This window comes from Trifolium pratense, linkage group LG6 (assembly GCF_020283565.1).
Source record: "Trifolium pratense cultivar HEN17-A07 linkage group LG6, ARS_RC_1.1, whole genome shotgun sequence".
NCBI lineage: Eukaryota > Viridiplantae > Streptophyta > Magnoliopsida > Fabales > Fabaceae > Trifolium > Trifolium pratense.
This window is the reverse complement of record NC_060064.1, coordinates 31,163,881-31,182,126: the sequence shown is the minus strand read 5'-3', so window position 1 is coordinate 31,182,126 and position 18,246 is coordinate 31,163,881. Positions and strand designations below refer to the sequence as shown.

The window sequence follows — 18,246 nt, the reverse complement described above, 5'->3', positions numbered from 1 at the left end:
ATTGCAAGATTTAGAATTTGATTCATAATGTAATAATGATATTTTTATTGATATTTTTTAGTGAAAGGAACATTGTATGAATAAGTTACTTTTTTATCGATGTGAATAAGGTACCGTTTGACCTAATTTTTTTTCCTCTATTTTTTCTTAAAAGTAAAAAATTAGGTCAAACAACAATTTTTGAAAGCTATAGTAAAAAGAAAAAATAGCTTCTATATTTTAGGAAAAATTATAATATATTATCAAACATATCTTTTAATCCTATTATAATAAAAAACAACAACTTTTAACTTTTTATTTTATAAAAATAAAATAAAATGATTTACCAAACAATTTTTATTTTAGTTAAAAAGCCATTATTTTTAGCCATGATTTACCAAACAATTTTTTCTCTTTCTTTTTTTTTTTTTTTGACTTTCACCACCAATTTAATTTGGTTCGGGATCAGTTGAAGTTCTGGCATCAAGTGGTTCCAGCCCCCTCCCGATCGTTCTACCCACAAGGATGGGAGCTTCAGATTCTATACAATATATGTGCCATCCCATCTCAAGCAATTTCAGATAGACAACAAAATAATTGACAATGAACTGAAAGAATAACACTAATCATCACAACAAAAACATTCTTTCATTCATCTGTAAAATAGCAAACTGATACTTCTTTTTCTGACAATAAATAACATATAGTATTTTTTTTTTGACAAACAATAACCTATGGGATTAAAATGTTAAAAAGAGTACATTAACATTCCCAACATAGTATGTGAAAAAGAAGTTATCCAAAAATGAAGGCAGCAAAAGGAAGATCAGTTATCCAAAATTTTCTTCAGCCCAATTGTAGATTATATTCCTAAGAAGTTACCTTGACATTGCTATTGTATTCACATTATACTTACCTGTACTCTAAGAAATTTCTGTCACCAAAATTGCTTCCAAATATGTGGAAATATTCTAACATATTGAGCGAAAAAATTATCTACGTTGAGGACTCTTGTGATAGTACCAAACTTGGCCAATGAGTACTCTTGTGATAGTACCAAACTTGGCCAATGAGTTTCCTTCCACCTGACATTTAATTAGTTAGTAAATCAAGGTTTATACCCCTTTCTTTTGCTTCTTCAAGAATATTGTTTGCATCCCCAATGGATAAAAACAGCTTATAGTAACATTTCCACAACATAACAGAAAATGGATACACTGACAGAGCCCTTTTATAAAACTTCTGGGATATTGCCTCGATGCCCATATCATTTTGCAGAAACGCTGCAGCTTCCAACCAGACATATTCTGGTGGTATCGGGATGGCATCCATAATTGCATTGACCAGAGTTGAGCAGGCCCAAAACCATAGACTGGTTGAGTTTAGATCAGAAGAACTGTAATCCTTGCTCAAAAGTTTGCAAACAGCAAAAGCTAATTGAAAGTTGTAAGGAACTACCTCCATAATGCCTTCAACAAAATCCACCAGATGTTTTGGTTCACTCGCTGTTTGAGGTAAAAGAGATGCACCAAACCATGATTGAAGTGTCAGATTTAGTAGAGAGCAATCAAATGAAACTGGCCTTAATATGATGCCAATGAGATTCCGTAATCTAGGCTTCTTGATGTTGTTAAGAAAATTTCTTGTTAGCATCCTAGGAGCTAGCAACGCCTGGGAGGAACCATCCATATATACTTCCAGCATCTTCTTAATAGCACTCTTTGGATCATCCTCCTTCAAACTTGATGCATCACAAACCAGGAACATTGCATATTTTCTTCTATATTGCTCTAAATCCACAAAATTGACAGTATTCCTAGCCTTATTAACTGCTATGCATGCTTCTGATTTATCATTTTGGAAAAAATGATAAACAGACAGATTAAGATATCCAAACATCATATCCATCTGTTTATGAATAGAATTTGATGTGTCGGAAACAAATTTTGAACCTAATCCCAATAAGCCACAAGAACTACCATCGTCGGTGGCATCCATTCCTGCAGATGCAGGATCCTGCACTTGCCATACAGAGTGGAACCATCGGACTGTAATTTCTTGTGCAAGGTCAATTCTTTGATTATGGATAGCATTTGCAATGTATTGATTCCAAATGCACTGGATTCCAGGAACTATTTTTGGCCATCTACTAATTGCATCCTCAAATACCACAAAATTATCAACACCAAACTCTCGTTTCTGTATTTGAGCCGACACCAGGACCAATTCTATGCAGAAAGGGTGAATCTCAGCATATTTTTTCAACAAACTCCTTAAGCATTCTAGGCTATCAAGAGCAACCATGCATCTGAGATGATTTAGAGCAAAAAGCTGAACATGCTTGATATCAGCTTCACTTTTCATTGTGAAGGCAAACGAGTTTATATATTCAGCTGCTGTTTCCATAAGTTTAACAGCCCTCTCATTTTTATCCTCTGATAAAATGACAGAGGGCCATTCAATGTCAAGGAGATCTTTCTCACATTCAAACTTCTGAACAATAGCACCAGGCAGTTTCCTGTAAATAACTAAGTAAACACAACAAACCCATAACACACATTTGTCAGAAATTGTTAAGCAATTGAGTATATCTGATAGTAACAGAAGATTAGGCTCATCAGATTTAGTTGTAGTTGAGAAAACTCCATAACTTCGCTGAATGGCATTCTCAACATTCCCCGTCATGCATAAACAATCCATCATCTGCAGAAACAGATCTAAGATGCATGCACTTTCACATGTCCTGTCTTCAGGAACAGCAGACGCATGCTGACAGAGAGCAGAGAGAGCAGAATCATAGGCAGCTAACCGATCATCAAGCGTTCTCCGACTATTGATGTACATGATCCACAGTACATAAGATCCTTTATGGTGGTTAACCTGAAAAGCATCAGTTGAAAATTCCAAAGGTCACATAATCAGTCGTTGTAAGGAGGGTTTAACATACTAACAAGTTAAAAAGCAATTCATGTAGAGTCTACGAGATAAATTATAAAGGCTCTTTCTTCTCAAACAATTTAAGGAAATTATGAAAGCAACTATGTCTCTCCTATATATGTCCAAAGAGAATGGACCAGTCATTTTCCTGCCAATATTGTCTTTAATATTTTTATCTCCTTCATTCACCCATCACTGGCTGAATATCATGACGACAACAACCAGTCTTAAAACAAATTATAGAACCTTAGCTATCAATATCTAACAATACATGCGGGTCAATAACCAAGGATAGAACAAACTCTCAAAATTTAGCATTTTAAAATGACAGATTTCATAGTGAATCAGTGAACTCAATGTGCCAATAAAAGCTAGTCAGAAAGCCATGCTTACTCGTCCCACAAGCCTAACCAGTAGGCCTAGAAGGTAATTTATAATGGTGCTACCTACTGCTGGTATAAAGAATAAAGCTACGAAATAATAGAGGAGGCCCAATGGATATTGTGGTTTACCATTAATAGAAACTCCTAGACTTCCAATATTATCAAAAACTCCCCATTCTCCATATAAGAAAGAAAAATCATCCAGATCATGCTCCATAAAAAAGAAGAAAACATACCACACACAAGAACATATCCTCCTTTTCGTTTGGTCCAAAACTTCCATAGTAAATGAGCAAGTAAACTATCCAGATTAGCACAGATGTTGAATTAGTCTCCAGGGCTTTGGTCAGTACAGATAGAGCCTAAAAATTCATGTTTTTGAAATGAAGAAATACATAAGCAAACTCAAACACTAACCACAGAGACAGAAAATGCATTGACAACTGTTACCTTTCGCACCCCCTGCAACTTATTAATTTCCTGGTTGAGAATAAGAAGAGCCATCTCAACGGCTTGCTCACTATCAGCCATAGCCTGTTTAATCTGATTCTAAGTATGCAATAAATAAAGGGGAAGTTAGCACGAATAAACCAATACAAGACATTCAGCATTACTATATTATACTGTTCATCATAAAGTCAAGGCAAGATTAATCAAGAGCTGTTCACCAGGAAAAATATGAGATATTATAACTGGGTAACAGTCAGTGGTGAGTTAAGGAAAAATATGATATTATAATAACTGGGTAACAGTCAGTGGTGAGTTAAATGACAGCAGCCCTTGCTAATGACAGCTATTCTTTGTAGTGCAGGATACGATTGTTAGTGTAGGACAAGAGTCGGCTATTTATATAGCCGTTACAAGATATGTTTATACTTCAAATCCTAGACTTCAAATAGGGGATCATTTAAATACTCAACAGTACAATATCATACCAATCATAGAAGTGTGATAAGTCAGTTCCAGTGCAGAAGCATTAAAGCTTTGTTTGGCAAAAATAGGCCAAAAATAAATGATAAGTTAGCTGATTAAAATTGAAGTATTCTGTAAAATTAGTTGTTGAACCAACTTATATATATATAAAATGACATTTAATAACATGTTTATCTGATTATAAAACAATTATCCTTTTTCTATTTTAATTTATTTCAAATTATTTACCATTTAAAAGTTAGAAAATTTATCTTATCAATTTTATTCTTATTCTTACACATACTAAATGAAACAAGATGATATAATAAAATGATATATTCATAATTTTTAAAGTAATTTTATCTTTCTTTTATAAATCTTAGGGTTTTTTTTGTTATTTTTGGTGAATATTTTGTATATTTTAATATAAGAGAGGATAAATATGAAGAAAAATAAAAGTTATAAGTTCAAATGCTAGTAGCTTTGAGAAAATCTCAATTATCAAAAACATCTGCATTGGTCAAATAAATTAATAAGCTAATCAAATAAGCAATAAATTAGTGTATATGCCTTGCCATACAAAATCCAAGGCATAAACATCAATAAGGGAGGGCTTCATATTTTTCTGTCATGCAACCTAATCCACCGAGAATACTGGGACAAAATCAAAAGTTCTTGGAATAATTATAGATTGCTAAACAAAAAAGATTTATCTCGTTTTACAAATTCTAGGTCCCTCGGTAGGCACAATAAAAATTCAATTGCAAGCAACTCTTCTAGGAGTTTCCCAATTTATCTAGTATGGTTCTTAACTTCTTATTTATATTATAACTATATAAAGGACAAAAAATCCTACAAGATAAAATCATCAAAAAATAGTTAAAATTGACTTATGGTGCTCACTTTTGCATTGTGGTGTTAGACTTAAGTACTTAACCATAATTAAAGACAATATATTTGAATAAACCAGAAAAGTAATATGATAGTTAGAAGCAACAAACCCCAACTCCATTTCTCCACTGAAAAGATAACTGTTTACTCCACGCCCCTCGGACCTCTATGCGTTCATCACCACCATGTGATAATGGACCATCTGCAGGTGAACCATTTTGTAGCAAATTCAAAGAACCCAGAGTGATACTGAAATGCTGCTGCCAGTATTGAGCAATCCTATGTGCAGTAATCGGCTTGTATGCAAATTGATCCGCTTTCAGAACATCTAAACTAACATGGTAAGTTGGTAGAATAGTAGCTTTGTGATACTTTGTAACTTTGGTCACACCATTACAATTTTGTTGATGCAGCGGCAATCTATCTCGAGAGTCTGCTCAAACAGCACCAGTTCTTTAGAGAAGATAATTTTAATAACAATAATAAAGAGCGGCTAATATCATAATAAATTCATACTTAAGAATTGGTAATTGTAATCCATATATTAGTATATTAATACAAGAACATGTCTAATCCATATATTAGTATATTAATACAAGAACATGTCTAATAGTCAATACTAGTGTCACAGCACTTGTAAATTCAAATTTCATATTCTGTCACATAATTTAGTTTCCCCAACATTGCACTTCACATCAGGTGTACAATAGAAGTAGTCTTTCTTCTAATTCCAAGTCCAAGCAACATAATAATAAGCCATTGAAAAATCGTTAACTCACTGTTCAGGTACTGTCAGTTCTAGAACGATATTTTGTATATGAATAGTTCTCATGTAATTTCAGCAGAATTCAGTGAAGTAAATTCAAAATGAATCGCATTTTTATTTTGTTCTAGACAATAATGTCGATCATATCAAATATCGATCTATGGAGGCAGTTCCTTTCACACAAGCTCAACAACCAAAATATCAACTACCAATCAATTATCATATTCCCCACATTTATTAAACCCCAAAATTTAACCACATTACTGAGCCTGGATTGTGTAAAGTTCAATGGGGCTTGCAGTTATAACATACCACCAATAGTAGTGTCATTAAAGATTAGCAACATGCATTCAATGCAAATTTGATTCAACCTGATTACTGGTGAAAATATTTAATGTTATTTCTAGCACATCACCAGATTTGATAAGGACCATAAATCATATACCCATGAATCATTAACCCACCCGCATCCTCAATCAAACATACCCAGTACAAAACATGACCCTTTTTTTTGGCTCAAGTAGCCTAGTGGCTAGAATTTCACCTTTAAGGTTAATAAGCGGAGTGTCCGGGGTTCGAATCCCGGCTCCTACATATAAAATGTGATGTCCTACTGATTGAGCTAGGCTCACGCGGACACAAAACTTGACCTTTGATTCCGGATAAAAACAATTATAAACCTCCCAAATCAAACATTAAATCCAGTGTAACATAGGACTACATTCGTTTCAGTTATTCAGTATAATCCATTCATCCTTCATTAGCCTAATTATTTCCTATATTCAAACAATATCTAGTTCAGCTTCAGGAAACACCCCAAAAATACAAATAGAAATCACCACATTGACATGGATATTTCAGAAAGTTCCACCATACAAGTTACAACAAGAACGGAGGCAAAATATATAGGTTTCAAACTGTAACTAATTTTTTATACCTCCGTTATTAGAATCAGTGTGCTGATGCTGATTAATGTTTCCATCGCCATAGTCCTTAGCATGCTGCCAAGGACACTCGTCATTGTTGCATTTTCCTCGCAGCTCATACATGCAAAGTGGCCAAAACGGATCAACTTCAGGACTGCAGCCATAAGGACCTTCTTCTGAGAGTGAATTCCCAATGGTGACAGACATTGAGATTGCCAAGATGTTGTTCCTCTTTGCTTCATCAGAACTAAGGCAGGTGGCATTTTGACTTTCACCATCATTATCATGAGTGGAATTATGTTGATTTGGTAATTGATTTGAACTAAATGGTGACATTTTTCTCAGCTCACTAAATGCACTCCTAAACAATGGTGGAATGTTCGCTGGATTAGTTGGGTGATGACCCTGAGAAGTCATGTCTCCTTGATCACCTGAACCAGCACTGCAGATGGCATTCGAAGTATTTCCACCAATGTTTTGCTGACTTTGAATCTCATTGGAATCCAGATAGATGTTCATTTCTTTCCCCTCGATGCCTAGATTTGAAGAACACAATAATCAGGAACATAATGATAAATTTAAAAGTTCGTCAAAACTTAACTAACTACAGCTAACTTCAACTTGTGATTTCTAACAAGAACAAGCATTGATCTCAAGCCTGAATAAATGGCCAGTACCTAATCATGCCAAAATACCAAAATTGACAACACAATACTTCTAGATCCTTGACTCCATGTACATTCCAGAAAGAAAAATATATCACCTTTAGGATAATTGATTTCTGCATTAGGATCAATGTTTTCTGCATTAGACAATGGGACAGCGCCGTGATGCACTCGGCTTTTCTCACTTCCAACCTCATTTTCAGCACCTAGTTCAGCAGTATCAATGTTGTTGCACGGACTACAATTCTTCATGGCTCTTTTCCCTAATCGTGCAAATAATTCAGACCTTAATGTTGCTTCAAGAAGCAAAGAATCCTCAGGACTATCAGTGGAACAATTGGCATTTGATGCAGTATCTGTGTCCATTTGTTTTGCCTTGGAGTCTTGATTTCTATGATATTCAGCGTCAAAATGATTAGAAGCATGTCCAGCTAGAAAAATCTCTTCATTTTCATTATCTGATGCGTCAAATTCATCCATAGGAGAATACACTCCATCCGCATCACGATTACCCCTTTGAGGCAATGGCTCAGATGTACTAGCATCTGGTTCAACACAAGGTTCAGATCCTAAATTTGCTCCATTTGTGTGGGGATGGGAAGTATCAGATTGCCTATTATTGATGCCTTGATCATTAGAATCAAAACTAGGATTATTAATATTATATTCAGCCTGCCTCAGACGGCTTGATGTGGGCATTTCATATCCAAGTTTAGGTAAGCAATCTAGACCTATATCAAGTTGCTGGTGCTGTCCCAAAGACCAAGAAAAGCTGGAATTATTCATAATCAAAGATCGTAGCTTAGCTGAATACAATTCCCTTTGGTGATAAAGATTGTTGCATCGAGCATTAGCCTCAAGCAAAGACCTCTGAGCTTTAAGATAAGCTCTGTGTGCATTTCTTTCTTCAATTTCACAATTATGCCTGTGCTCTTGAGCTTCCTCAAGCTCCTTGTCTATCAATTCTTGCATGCCAAAAAATGACTGTAAATCAATACTGCTATGCTCTGAGACATTTGCATTATGATTCATAATAACAGCATTGCTTAGTGGTTCCTGAGTCACACTTAGTGGTTCCTGAGTCAGATACGAGAGGAGAAAGTGAGGAAATTCAACACAAATCACAACAACACAACTAAAACAGAATGATTATAAAAGGTATATCAGGGACCCCATTCAATTGCTTACTGTAAGTAGTTTATTCGGGAAGCGACTTAGTAACCCTATAGTGTTATACTATTCTGGAAATATAAAGACACCAAAAATTACATGATGTCAAGAATTTCAAATTTATACTAGAATGACTGTTGTTGTATAGACAAAGGTTTATCTTGGCTAATCTATGACCTATTATTAACTACACTCTTTAAAGAACATCAACCAAGAGTGGCACTGCAATTGCACGTTAAGAAAGTTGGTGCATCTCATGAATCAAACTATAGGTCATAGTAAATTGCATTGATCAGTCATTCATAATTTCTGAAGAATTGAAAATTTTAGAAGAGCAGGAAGATTAAATATGGTTGATTAGCAAGCAATAACACATCAGACAGAGTGTTCAGTAAATTCACCCAGTACATGTAAATTTTCATTTAGAAAATTATGACTTATGACTTCCGATCAATTACTAAACAAACAAAAAAATTACCAAATACATATAAACGTATTAATGGCAATTTATAACTCACTAAATTAGTTGGCACACTGCTAGACGGCATATTTCCTGGCATTGGACTTTGGTTTAAAGCTGCAAAATGGTCAACCAGGCTGCTACTTTTGTCAATCTGATTGCAACCATTATTGACATCACCTACAAAGTATGATGAGACCATGAGATTCTAACCAGAAAAAGACTTGCACATGTTTTACTGACAAGTATTTGGGCATAGGTGGAATCAAGCAGACATACTTACCTAAATGTTTAAACCAAAGCAACTGTAAAATTAGACAATAATATATTTTTACACGTTATCATGACAAGGCAATATAATTTTATATTTTGACCAAAAAATATGACATCAAATCTACAGTCACACTTAGAAGCAGCCTTACAAAAATGTGTGATCAGGAAACCGAGAAATGAGACAACCACATGATACAAGCTAATGAATTGTTGAAATGAATACACAACCCCGTGTGTGTGCATGCAGGCATATATTTGAAGGATATTCTTCAATTTTAGAGATTAGGGGATTTACCGAGTACAAGTAACACACATTTTGCTGCTTCTAGTGACATTAAAATATACTTTAACTCAATGTTGACAATCACGGAAAAATAGTGATTTGTTATAATTCTGCTACGCTTCAGTGCTATACCATTATTAAAACCACTATTTGACGACACTTTCTACTAAATCGCTTATCGCAGAATAATAATGGTTTGTATAGCTTATCAAAAAAAAAAAATAATGGTTTGTATAATTCTGCTGCACTATAGCGGCGATATTTCACAACGCTGTATAAATTTCTAAAATCCAGAATAGTACAACAAAGTTTCCGAGATAATTTGTTCACCAAGATGTGTAAGTTAGGGACAAAATAAAGAAAAGTGTTTACCTTCTGTTGATCTACAAGGCATATTTTGTGATGAGTTGCCAAAACAATTGTCAGGTTGCCTTTGTGATTTCATGATTGTTGATTCTCCTCTACATGATGGAATCTCTTTTTGGTTATGACTAACCTTGTTTCTCTCCTGAGGATAAATGTTTTCACACAGAGAATCTTTTGATGGTAATATAGATTTTACAATGGGAACTTGTTGACCACCAACAGCTTGAGGGGCATCATGAGATGTATCAAGTTTCATCCGCTTCCTATCTCGTTCTTCTGGCCCCAATTGTGCAGCTCCTGAGGAGACTGAAATATTTTTCCTAGTTGTGTCATTCTTAAGGTTTGTGGCATTCTGATGCCTACCCGAAACTAAAGCAGACTCCTTATTTTGCTGGGCTGCTTTCAACTTAAGTTCACTTTCCCGAAGTGCAATCTGTTGGCGCAAATCCTGAAGTTTATTGACATTTGATACTGCTCCTTGGTCAGGTCCACGCTCTCGGCTAGCTATAGTTTTGTTCATTGGTTTGAAATTTCTAGCTTGTTGTCCTTGTCCCAATGACCATGATCCAGCACCCTTAGAATTAGAACTAGGCATCTTGGTCACTGATGAGACAAATGTACGATTCGAAGGCAATTTCTTGGGCATTTCCTTGTGCAAACTTCTAGCATTTTGTTGTAACTGTAACTTGTTTGAATTTTCCAAGGATGAGCTAGGTCGTTTGATATTTCTTTCCAACTTGGAATCGGTGCCTTTATTTTCAATGTCACTACCACTGTCATCATCGGAAAACCTTATCACAAGATTTGTATCATTGCTTGCATGACCAGCCCATGGAGAAGATTTAGGGGGTAATTCACTCTTTTTTATGCTCTTCCGTGAAATTGGTTGTGTAGTCGTTCGCATCTGTATATTATTGGAGCCTCCTGTAAAACATTACCACCAAAATTTACACTCCATAAATTGTACATGCAATTAAATTAACATGGCTTTTACCTATGACTGATATGAGTACACAACACATTTAGAATAAAAGAAGAGAAAAATTCCATTCATGTAAGAAAACACCAAGACAATATTAAAAGCAAAAAACAGTAAAACGGCTGTATCCAACATGTAAAGATAGATTAGAGCACCATATATTCAAAGTGTTTCACACACATGACATGCCAAAATTATGACGAAGTTTCCAATTCCATAAACCAAGACTAATAAGAAATTTATGGTGCCAGATGAGTGACAATCAATTGACAGTTAACAAGACTTACCACCCTGAACGCCTTGGGTAATTTGCTTCAAAGAAGGAACAGAACTGGACCCTGTAGCAAGGGTGGTTTGCACAGTAGAGCCATTAGGTTTTTCCTGGTGTAAAAAAATTACTCATCAACAAATACATATCAATTAAACTTGCAAGAACAGCCCATTGATTCCACCACACACTTTCAAATTTTGAGATGCTCTCATATTACAATACAACAGTTCAAGGCAAAAAAAAGCATAAAATCGTACACCGCAGTGTTGACAATATAAGCTAAACAAAATGATTGTTGAAATATCAGTTAGATTTACAAGCTAGTACAGATTAAACGTTAAATTACTCATTAACAAATCCATACCGATTGAGTTGAATTTACAAGAACAACACATTTACAATTACACCACCAAATGCTTTCATATTTTGCTACAGTCTAATTTTCATTTCTACTGCTTAATTCACCAGAGAAGCATATATTCCAACACCGCAGTGTTATTAGCAATCATAACTAAACAAAACTGAATGTTGTAATATCAATTCTACAGAAGATAAATTTGCAAACTAGTTCAGATTTACAGCTAAACATCGCTAAACTACTAATTAACAAATACACATAAATTAAATTTACAGGAACAAAAAATTGATTCCACCACATGCTTTCAAAAAAATTTAAGCTCTCTCGTTCTTCATTTCTACTGTTAAAGCAACAGAGAAGCATAAAACTCTGCGCTACAGTGTTCGCAAATATCAGCTAAACAAAACCGGTTGATTTTTATTCAGATCTAAACATCAACAAGTAAATTCCGAAAGCAGACCAAAAAAAATCGCAGAAACGAGAAATTGAAAAAATAGTTAGGGTTTTGAGAAGAAGATTACGTCGCCATCGGTAGAAGAAGAGACTTCGCCTTCTTCTTTGGTTTTGGTTTGAATGACGGTGGTGGTGTTGTGGTTATCGGAAACCGCCGTGGTTGTGGTGGTTTTGAGGTCAATGGAGTTATCCATGGTTTCTCTCTCTATATGAGTTTTATTTTTCTCTCTCTCTAGAAACGAGGAATAACCGTTTTTGTACTTTTTCAGGAGTGAGTGAGTGGCAACGCGGTCACGAAATGACCAATACGGAAGATATTATGTAAGAGAATGAAGCGACTCGTGTCTTCATCATTGCATTTCTTCGTTCTATCACGTCATCAAATAATATTGGTCATTTTATTACAAAAAAAATCACCTCAATTTAATTTCTACAGACTAAGAAAATAAATACGGTGCTACATTCGTCCCTAATTATACCATTCTGTTTTTGAACGTTTTTTTTTTTAATAATATATAAATGTGAATATTAATATATAATAAGATCTTGTTTAATTTGTTTTGATAAGTATTTTCAAAATATTAAATTTTTATAATTTTTACTAATAGACAATTAAAAATATTAGTGATGAAAATTATGCATTGGCGTACGTGCAGTGGTCAAAAATTGTGCATTTTGCAATAAGCATTTTCTTGACACTTAACAGAGTTTGTGTGATCTTAAGTAAATGTAGTTGTAGGATTGATGAAATTTTTGTTTTGATTCTTGATATAGGACTAAGTTTGGGAGTACAAACTTGATTACTTGATTGATGGATATGGTTGATTTATGATGGGACACCACATGGTTCTAGAAAAAAAAATTATATGTGAAAAAGAAGAAAAAGATAGAATAAGTCCCTGTGCCAAATCTGGAGGAACAGGTGTTATATGAGAAGTTTCTGTGCCCGAAACTGGAGGAACAGTGCTGTGTAGAGTGCTCCATTCAGAGTAACAGGTTAGACTCATTACAAGTGAGATCTAGTCAGGTGAAAAGGTGGAGTAGCACCTAAAGCATAAGGTAAAATGAACTTAAGTGGTGTTCCCTGCATGCTAAAAATCAAAAAGCATCTGAGAATCATGAAAAACTATAGTTTCCCCCTTGCTGAAATTTGAACCCAAACTCTAAGTTGTAGGAGAGAAAAAGGGTGCTTAGTATACTGATTGAGTAGTTTTGAAGAAGGATCCTAGCATGTCTCTGGTTAGCTGTAGTAGGCAATACACGCACACACGCAAGGCTGTTGTTGATAGTTGACATACAAAAGTTATATCAATCTTTGAAATGCAATCCAAGGTTTGAAGCTTGAGGTCTGAATGTGCTGTTTTAGTGTCAATAAAGTGAGTATCTCTTAATGGTCTATGCTATCTACCGCATTACCAGAGGACATGAAATGATTCAAGTTTGGGGGTGTGATAACTCACTTTATGTGATGTTTGTTATCCCTGTTTACTTTAGTTATTGCATGACCATAAGGTGATCATTCAATGTTTTGAGTCATTTTGAGTCTAGTATGTAATTAGGAGATAATTGTAATCCTTCGTTCAAAAGATGAGTTATGGTGATAACTTGAGTCAAGACAGACCACTGGATCTAAAACAAGACAAAAAGGGTTCAGAGCTAATGTGTGCTAATTAGAGTCAAGACCTGAGTTCCGTACAACTAAGATTGTGTGGAGTCGCAATTGAAATTCCTTTTACTATGTCTTAGTTTTATGCTCTAGCTCTTGTTCAAAAAAAAAAGTTTTATGCTATAGCTAAGGAACAAATGATGGAAACTATTCACTAAAATTGGGATATCAGGTCATTATGGACAGGGGCAATGCCAGGTTACACCAAGGGGGGGGGGGGGGGGGGGGGGGGGGGGGGGGGGGGGGGGGGGGTGCAACTGAACCCCTCAATTCCTCACATTATATCAAATTTCTATATGTATTTTAGTGGTGAATCCCCTCAAAATTATCGCTTGCACCCTCGGTCATTTTTTCACTGTTTCAGCAGTAGTTGCACCTTATGTATCTAGTGACGTATCCAGGACCCTGAGTCAGGGGGTTCAATTTTTTTTACAATATATATATATATATATATATATATATATATATATATTAAGAGCGTCCAGATATCAAGGTAGGGATAGACATCCCAACTTTGTTGGTATCTTTATCAATCTTTGTCCTCTATCCGTAGCTCATATTATTATTAAAAATAAAATAAAATATATACAAAAACTGGGGGACAGAGACCTAACCCAATGCACCCATGAGCACTTAGCATACTTAAAAATACCAACTTCTAGTAAACATATAAACCGTTAATTTTAATAAGTCTCATATTCTCTCTCTCGGTGTCGGGTCTCGAATCGAGTTCCTCTAGATTGAAGATTAACTCCTCAACCAAGTGACCTCTCGTTAATTTTAATAAGTCTCATTAACATATCAATCAAATTTAAATCCCTCCCCAAATATATAATATATTTAATATAAAAAATTACATTGTACTAAAAAATTATATACATCTTACTTCAAGAATGAGAGTAGTTACAATGTATATAATTTTTTAGTACAATGTAATTTTTTATATTAAATATATTATATATTTAGGGAGGGATTTAAATTTGATTGATATGTTAATGAGACTTATTAAATTTAACGAGAGGTCACTTGGTTGAGGAGGTAATCTTCAATCTAGAGGAACACGGTTCGAGACCCGGCATTGAGAGAGAGAAGAAGAGATTTATTAAAATTAACGGTTTATATGTTTACTAGAAGTTGATATTTTTAATTATGCTACGCGCTCATGAGTGCACTAGGTTAGGTCTATGTCCCCCAATTTTGTATATATTTTATTTTCTTTTTTAATAACAATATGAGCTACGGATAGAAGACGGAGAATGATAGAGATACCAACAAAGTTGAGATATCTATCACTACCTTGATATATGGACGCTCTTAATTTATCCACATATATATTGTAAAAAAAATTGAACCCTCCGACTCAGGGTCCTGTATACGCCACTGATTATGGAGTGAAAGAATCCTTAACAAAAACAACCAACTAGCACGGACTATGATGATGACCCTAGATGAAAAAAGTTGTGGAAGTTGTTTGTCCCCCCCAAAACAAATTCATCTTGTATGGCGAGTTCTCAATAATACTATACCAGTTAAGGAAAAGTTGTTTGCTAGTGGTATTTGGTGTGACCTTATATGTTCTAATTGTAACTCAAAAACTGAGTCCATTAATCATATCTTTCTAGTGTGTGAATGGGTGTGTCAAGTTTGGCTTGTGTCACCCCTTATTCTTAACCTAGAGAATATGCAAATTAAAAATTTACCGGATTTGTTGGATTACGTGTTTAATGTGTCAAAATATGAGAAAATGCAAAGTATTTCCAGGAAAGTACGTACCTCCAACAGAGATGGTGTATTGAGCTATGAAGATCTTTCATGAGTATCAATCGAATCAAACAACGAGCACAAAAAAAACATCAAATCTTAGATGCGCCGTCAAAACAATAGTTGGAGCCCCCCTCCCCCTCCCAAGGACGTCCTAATGCTCAATGTAGATGCTGCTCGCTCTTTGGGTGATGGCCATTGGGATTTAGACTAGTCTTGGGTAGGGAAGATGGAAGATGCGTTGGAGCGGCAACTCGGGTTCAAAAGGGCACAAATAATGTGATGCTTGTTGAATCTATGAGTCATCATGAAGATCTAGATCTAGTCGATCATTATTAGTCGTGCAGAATCATTATAAAATTAGATGCAAGCACCATCGTCAGAGCAGTTCAAAGCATGAATTTTTCCATAACTCAATGGGGTCAAAATTGCTATAAGGTGTGCTAGGTTTCTAGAAGAGAGCACAATGAATCATCAATTGTTTAGGTTTGGAGATCATGAAATAGGGTAGCACATGAATTAGCCAAGTGGGCGGTTCATGAGCCCAATAGGGATTGGGCTTCTCATTATCCATGTTTTACTATATGTTTTCTCTTTATGCCCCCATGGTTCTTTTTCCCCCTTTAATTTTATTTTTTTGCCCTTCAATAAAAACTTCGGTTGCTATGTTAACCGAATTTTCTCTGAATTTGAACTAGAAAAAACTTCGGTTTCTGCGAACCAAATTTTTTATCAAGGACAAAATTGAAATATTTAAGAGTATAAAAGATACATGAGAGGCCTAAAGAAAAAACATCGTTTTACTATTCACCATATTAAGAAATAATATACGGCCCTTTCTAATTTCTAATCATATTACCCTGATTTTGTTAATAAAAAAAAATGGTAAACTTCTAGACATTTTATTGAAATACCATTTTTTTTTACACAATTAAAATACCAATTTTGATATATTACAAAGTTGGCTTAACTTTAATTGTATTAAGTCATACTAAGAATTTATCATAACCCCTATTTATATTTATATATATGTTTCTCCTATAGCTTAATGTCAAGTACGATAGTAAAAAAAATAACCACTTTCAACACATTTGACAAGGATGCCTATATTTTGTTTAATAAGACTTGTGTAGAGTTGCTTGATTATGTTAATAAGACATCCATTTATCACTAAACTCGATAACATCCATATTAACTTACACATTTTATTAAAAAAATATTCAGGTTCTAACTATGGCAACTTATGTTTAGAGTATATACTTATTTATTAAAATGCATATTAGAGTCTTTATCCATATGTTTTACCTAAAGAGATATAAGATATCCATCATAAAATCTATCTTTTCAAAGTTGTTTATTATACAATTAGAACAAAATACTTACTCCTTTAACGGTAGAGCTTCGGAGAACATATGAAAGTCTTCAAATTGCAAAGAAACATGTTGCTAAGGTTGAGCTTCAAATTGATTCCCTGAGGGTCTGTTTGGTTCAACATAGGGGGAGGGGAGGGGGGTATTTTAATGAAGGGGAAGGGAGGTGAGGGGAGGGGGAGGTGAAATTTGTATTTACACATATGTTTGGTTCAAAAGAAGGAAGAGGAGGGGAGGTGAGAGATTTTAATTAGATATATGTTTGGTTCAAGAGGGGGAGGAGGGAGATTTTAAAACTAATTTACTTTTTTTATCCTTATAATTTTCATGTAGTCCGACAATTTTATAGCTACTTGGTGCGAATTAACTTATATATCCACAATATTTTCTCAATTTTTATGATTGATCTAACCCAAAAATAATATTTATAAGTTTAAATTACCTATAAATATATTTAAAAGAGTTTTTTTGATAATTATTAACAAAAAAAACTTTGTACTGATACTAATATTGTACAAGAAAAGTAATATTTATTTATAAGTATAAAGATCTTGTACTAATACTAATATTGTAAAAAAAAAAAAAAAACTCTTGTATTATAAGTTATATCATAACAAACTTAATGATATTTTAAAAAATATAATAGTGCATATAAATACTAATATGATGCGGGTACAAAGTAAGTAACAACGTTGATTTTTTATAAAAAAAAAATAACAACGTTGATTCAAAAAATTATATGAACTTTACAAGATAACAATGTAATATAAAAAAAATTAGCACAACAGTTTATGAATATAAAAAGACATGCCTAACAATCAAAAAAAGTTTGAAAAAAAAAATATTAGAACTAAAAAATGGATAATTTTGGCATTTTTTTAAATAATTATGAGGACAATTATGTCAAAATAATTAAAATGGTAATGATATCTTTCTCCTTCTCTCCCCTCCCCTCCAAATCCCCCCAATTTGGGGGGAAGCAAAAATTGAGATTTGGAGGTATTTTGCTCACCTCCTCTCACCTCCCCTCCCCTCCTAAAAATTGAACCAAACACAATTAATTTAAAATATCCCCTCACCTCCCCTCCCCTCCCCTCCAAAACCCCCGAACCAAACAGACCCTTATTGTTTTTTTTTTTTTTGTTTAAGATAAACTGAGAATCAAATCCATAATCTATAACGTACTACCCAAACTCCTCACCACTATATCAAGTGACTTTGATTCCCTGATTTACATAATCGTCATATTGATAGTGTCATGAAGTGTAGCCGTGTAGCCTTATACAAAGGAGTTAGATATCTACTTGATAGTGAGTGGAAGGTTAATATAATTCACATATACACTATGAGTCAAAAATAAATGTTCGAATACTATTA

The 18,246-nt window shown here is 34.3% G+C and overlaps 1 protein-coding gene across 2 annotated transcripts; it reads right to left on the bottom strand.

The window, feature by feature from the left end:
• Positions 1–602: 602 nt before the first annotated feature.
• Positions 603–12,445, bottom strand: LOC123891509. 2 transcript variants are annotated; one of them, XM_045941388.1, is made up of 11 exons: positions 12,141–12,377; positions 11,278–11,371; positions 10,018–10,935; positions 9,148–9,269; positions 7,558–8,536; positions 6,806–7,330; positions 5,213–5,535; positions 3,750–3,848; positions 3,536–3,661; positions 1,037–2,859; positions 603–1,002 (listed from the first exon to the last, which is right to left on the bottom strand). In XM_045941388.1, exons 1-10 carry the CDS (start codon positions 12,264–12,266, stop codon positions 1,072–1,074), a joined length of 5,100 nt encoding a protein of 1,699 aa, XP_045797344.1. In that variant the 5' UTR covers positions 12,267–12,377; the 3' UTR covers positions 603–1,002; positions 1,037–1,071. The 2 variants fall into 2 exon arrangements, with proteins under 2 accessions (XP_045797344.1, XP_045797343.1); XM_045941387.1 differs by having other exon boundaries at positions 603–2,859; positions 12,141–12,445.
• Between the last annotated feature and the right edge of the window lie 5,801 nt (positions 12,446–18,246).

Bases quoted from the DNA above. Each gene is read 5' to 3' on its own strand.
- LOC123891509 (XM_045941387.1), bottom strand. From the start codon at position 12,266: ATGGATAACTCCATTGACCTCAAAACCACCACAACCACGGCGGTTTCC. The intron at 9,270-10,017 runs GTAAACACTTTT...CATACTTTGTAG, and splicing joins GCCTTGTAGATCAACAGAAG to GTGATGTCAATAATGGTTGC. The intron at 3,849-5,212 runs GTTTGTTGCTTC...TTGCATACTTAG, and splicing joins AGTGGAGAAATGGAGTTGGG to AATCAGATTAAACAGGCTAT.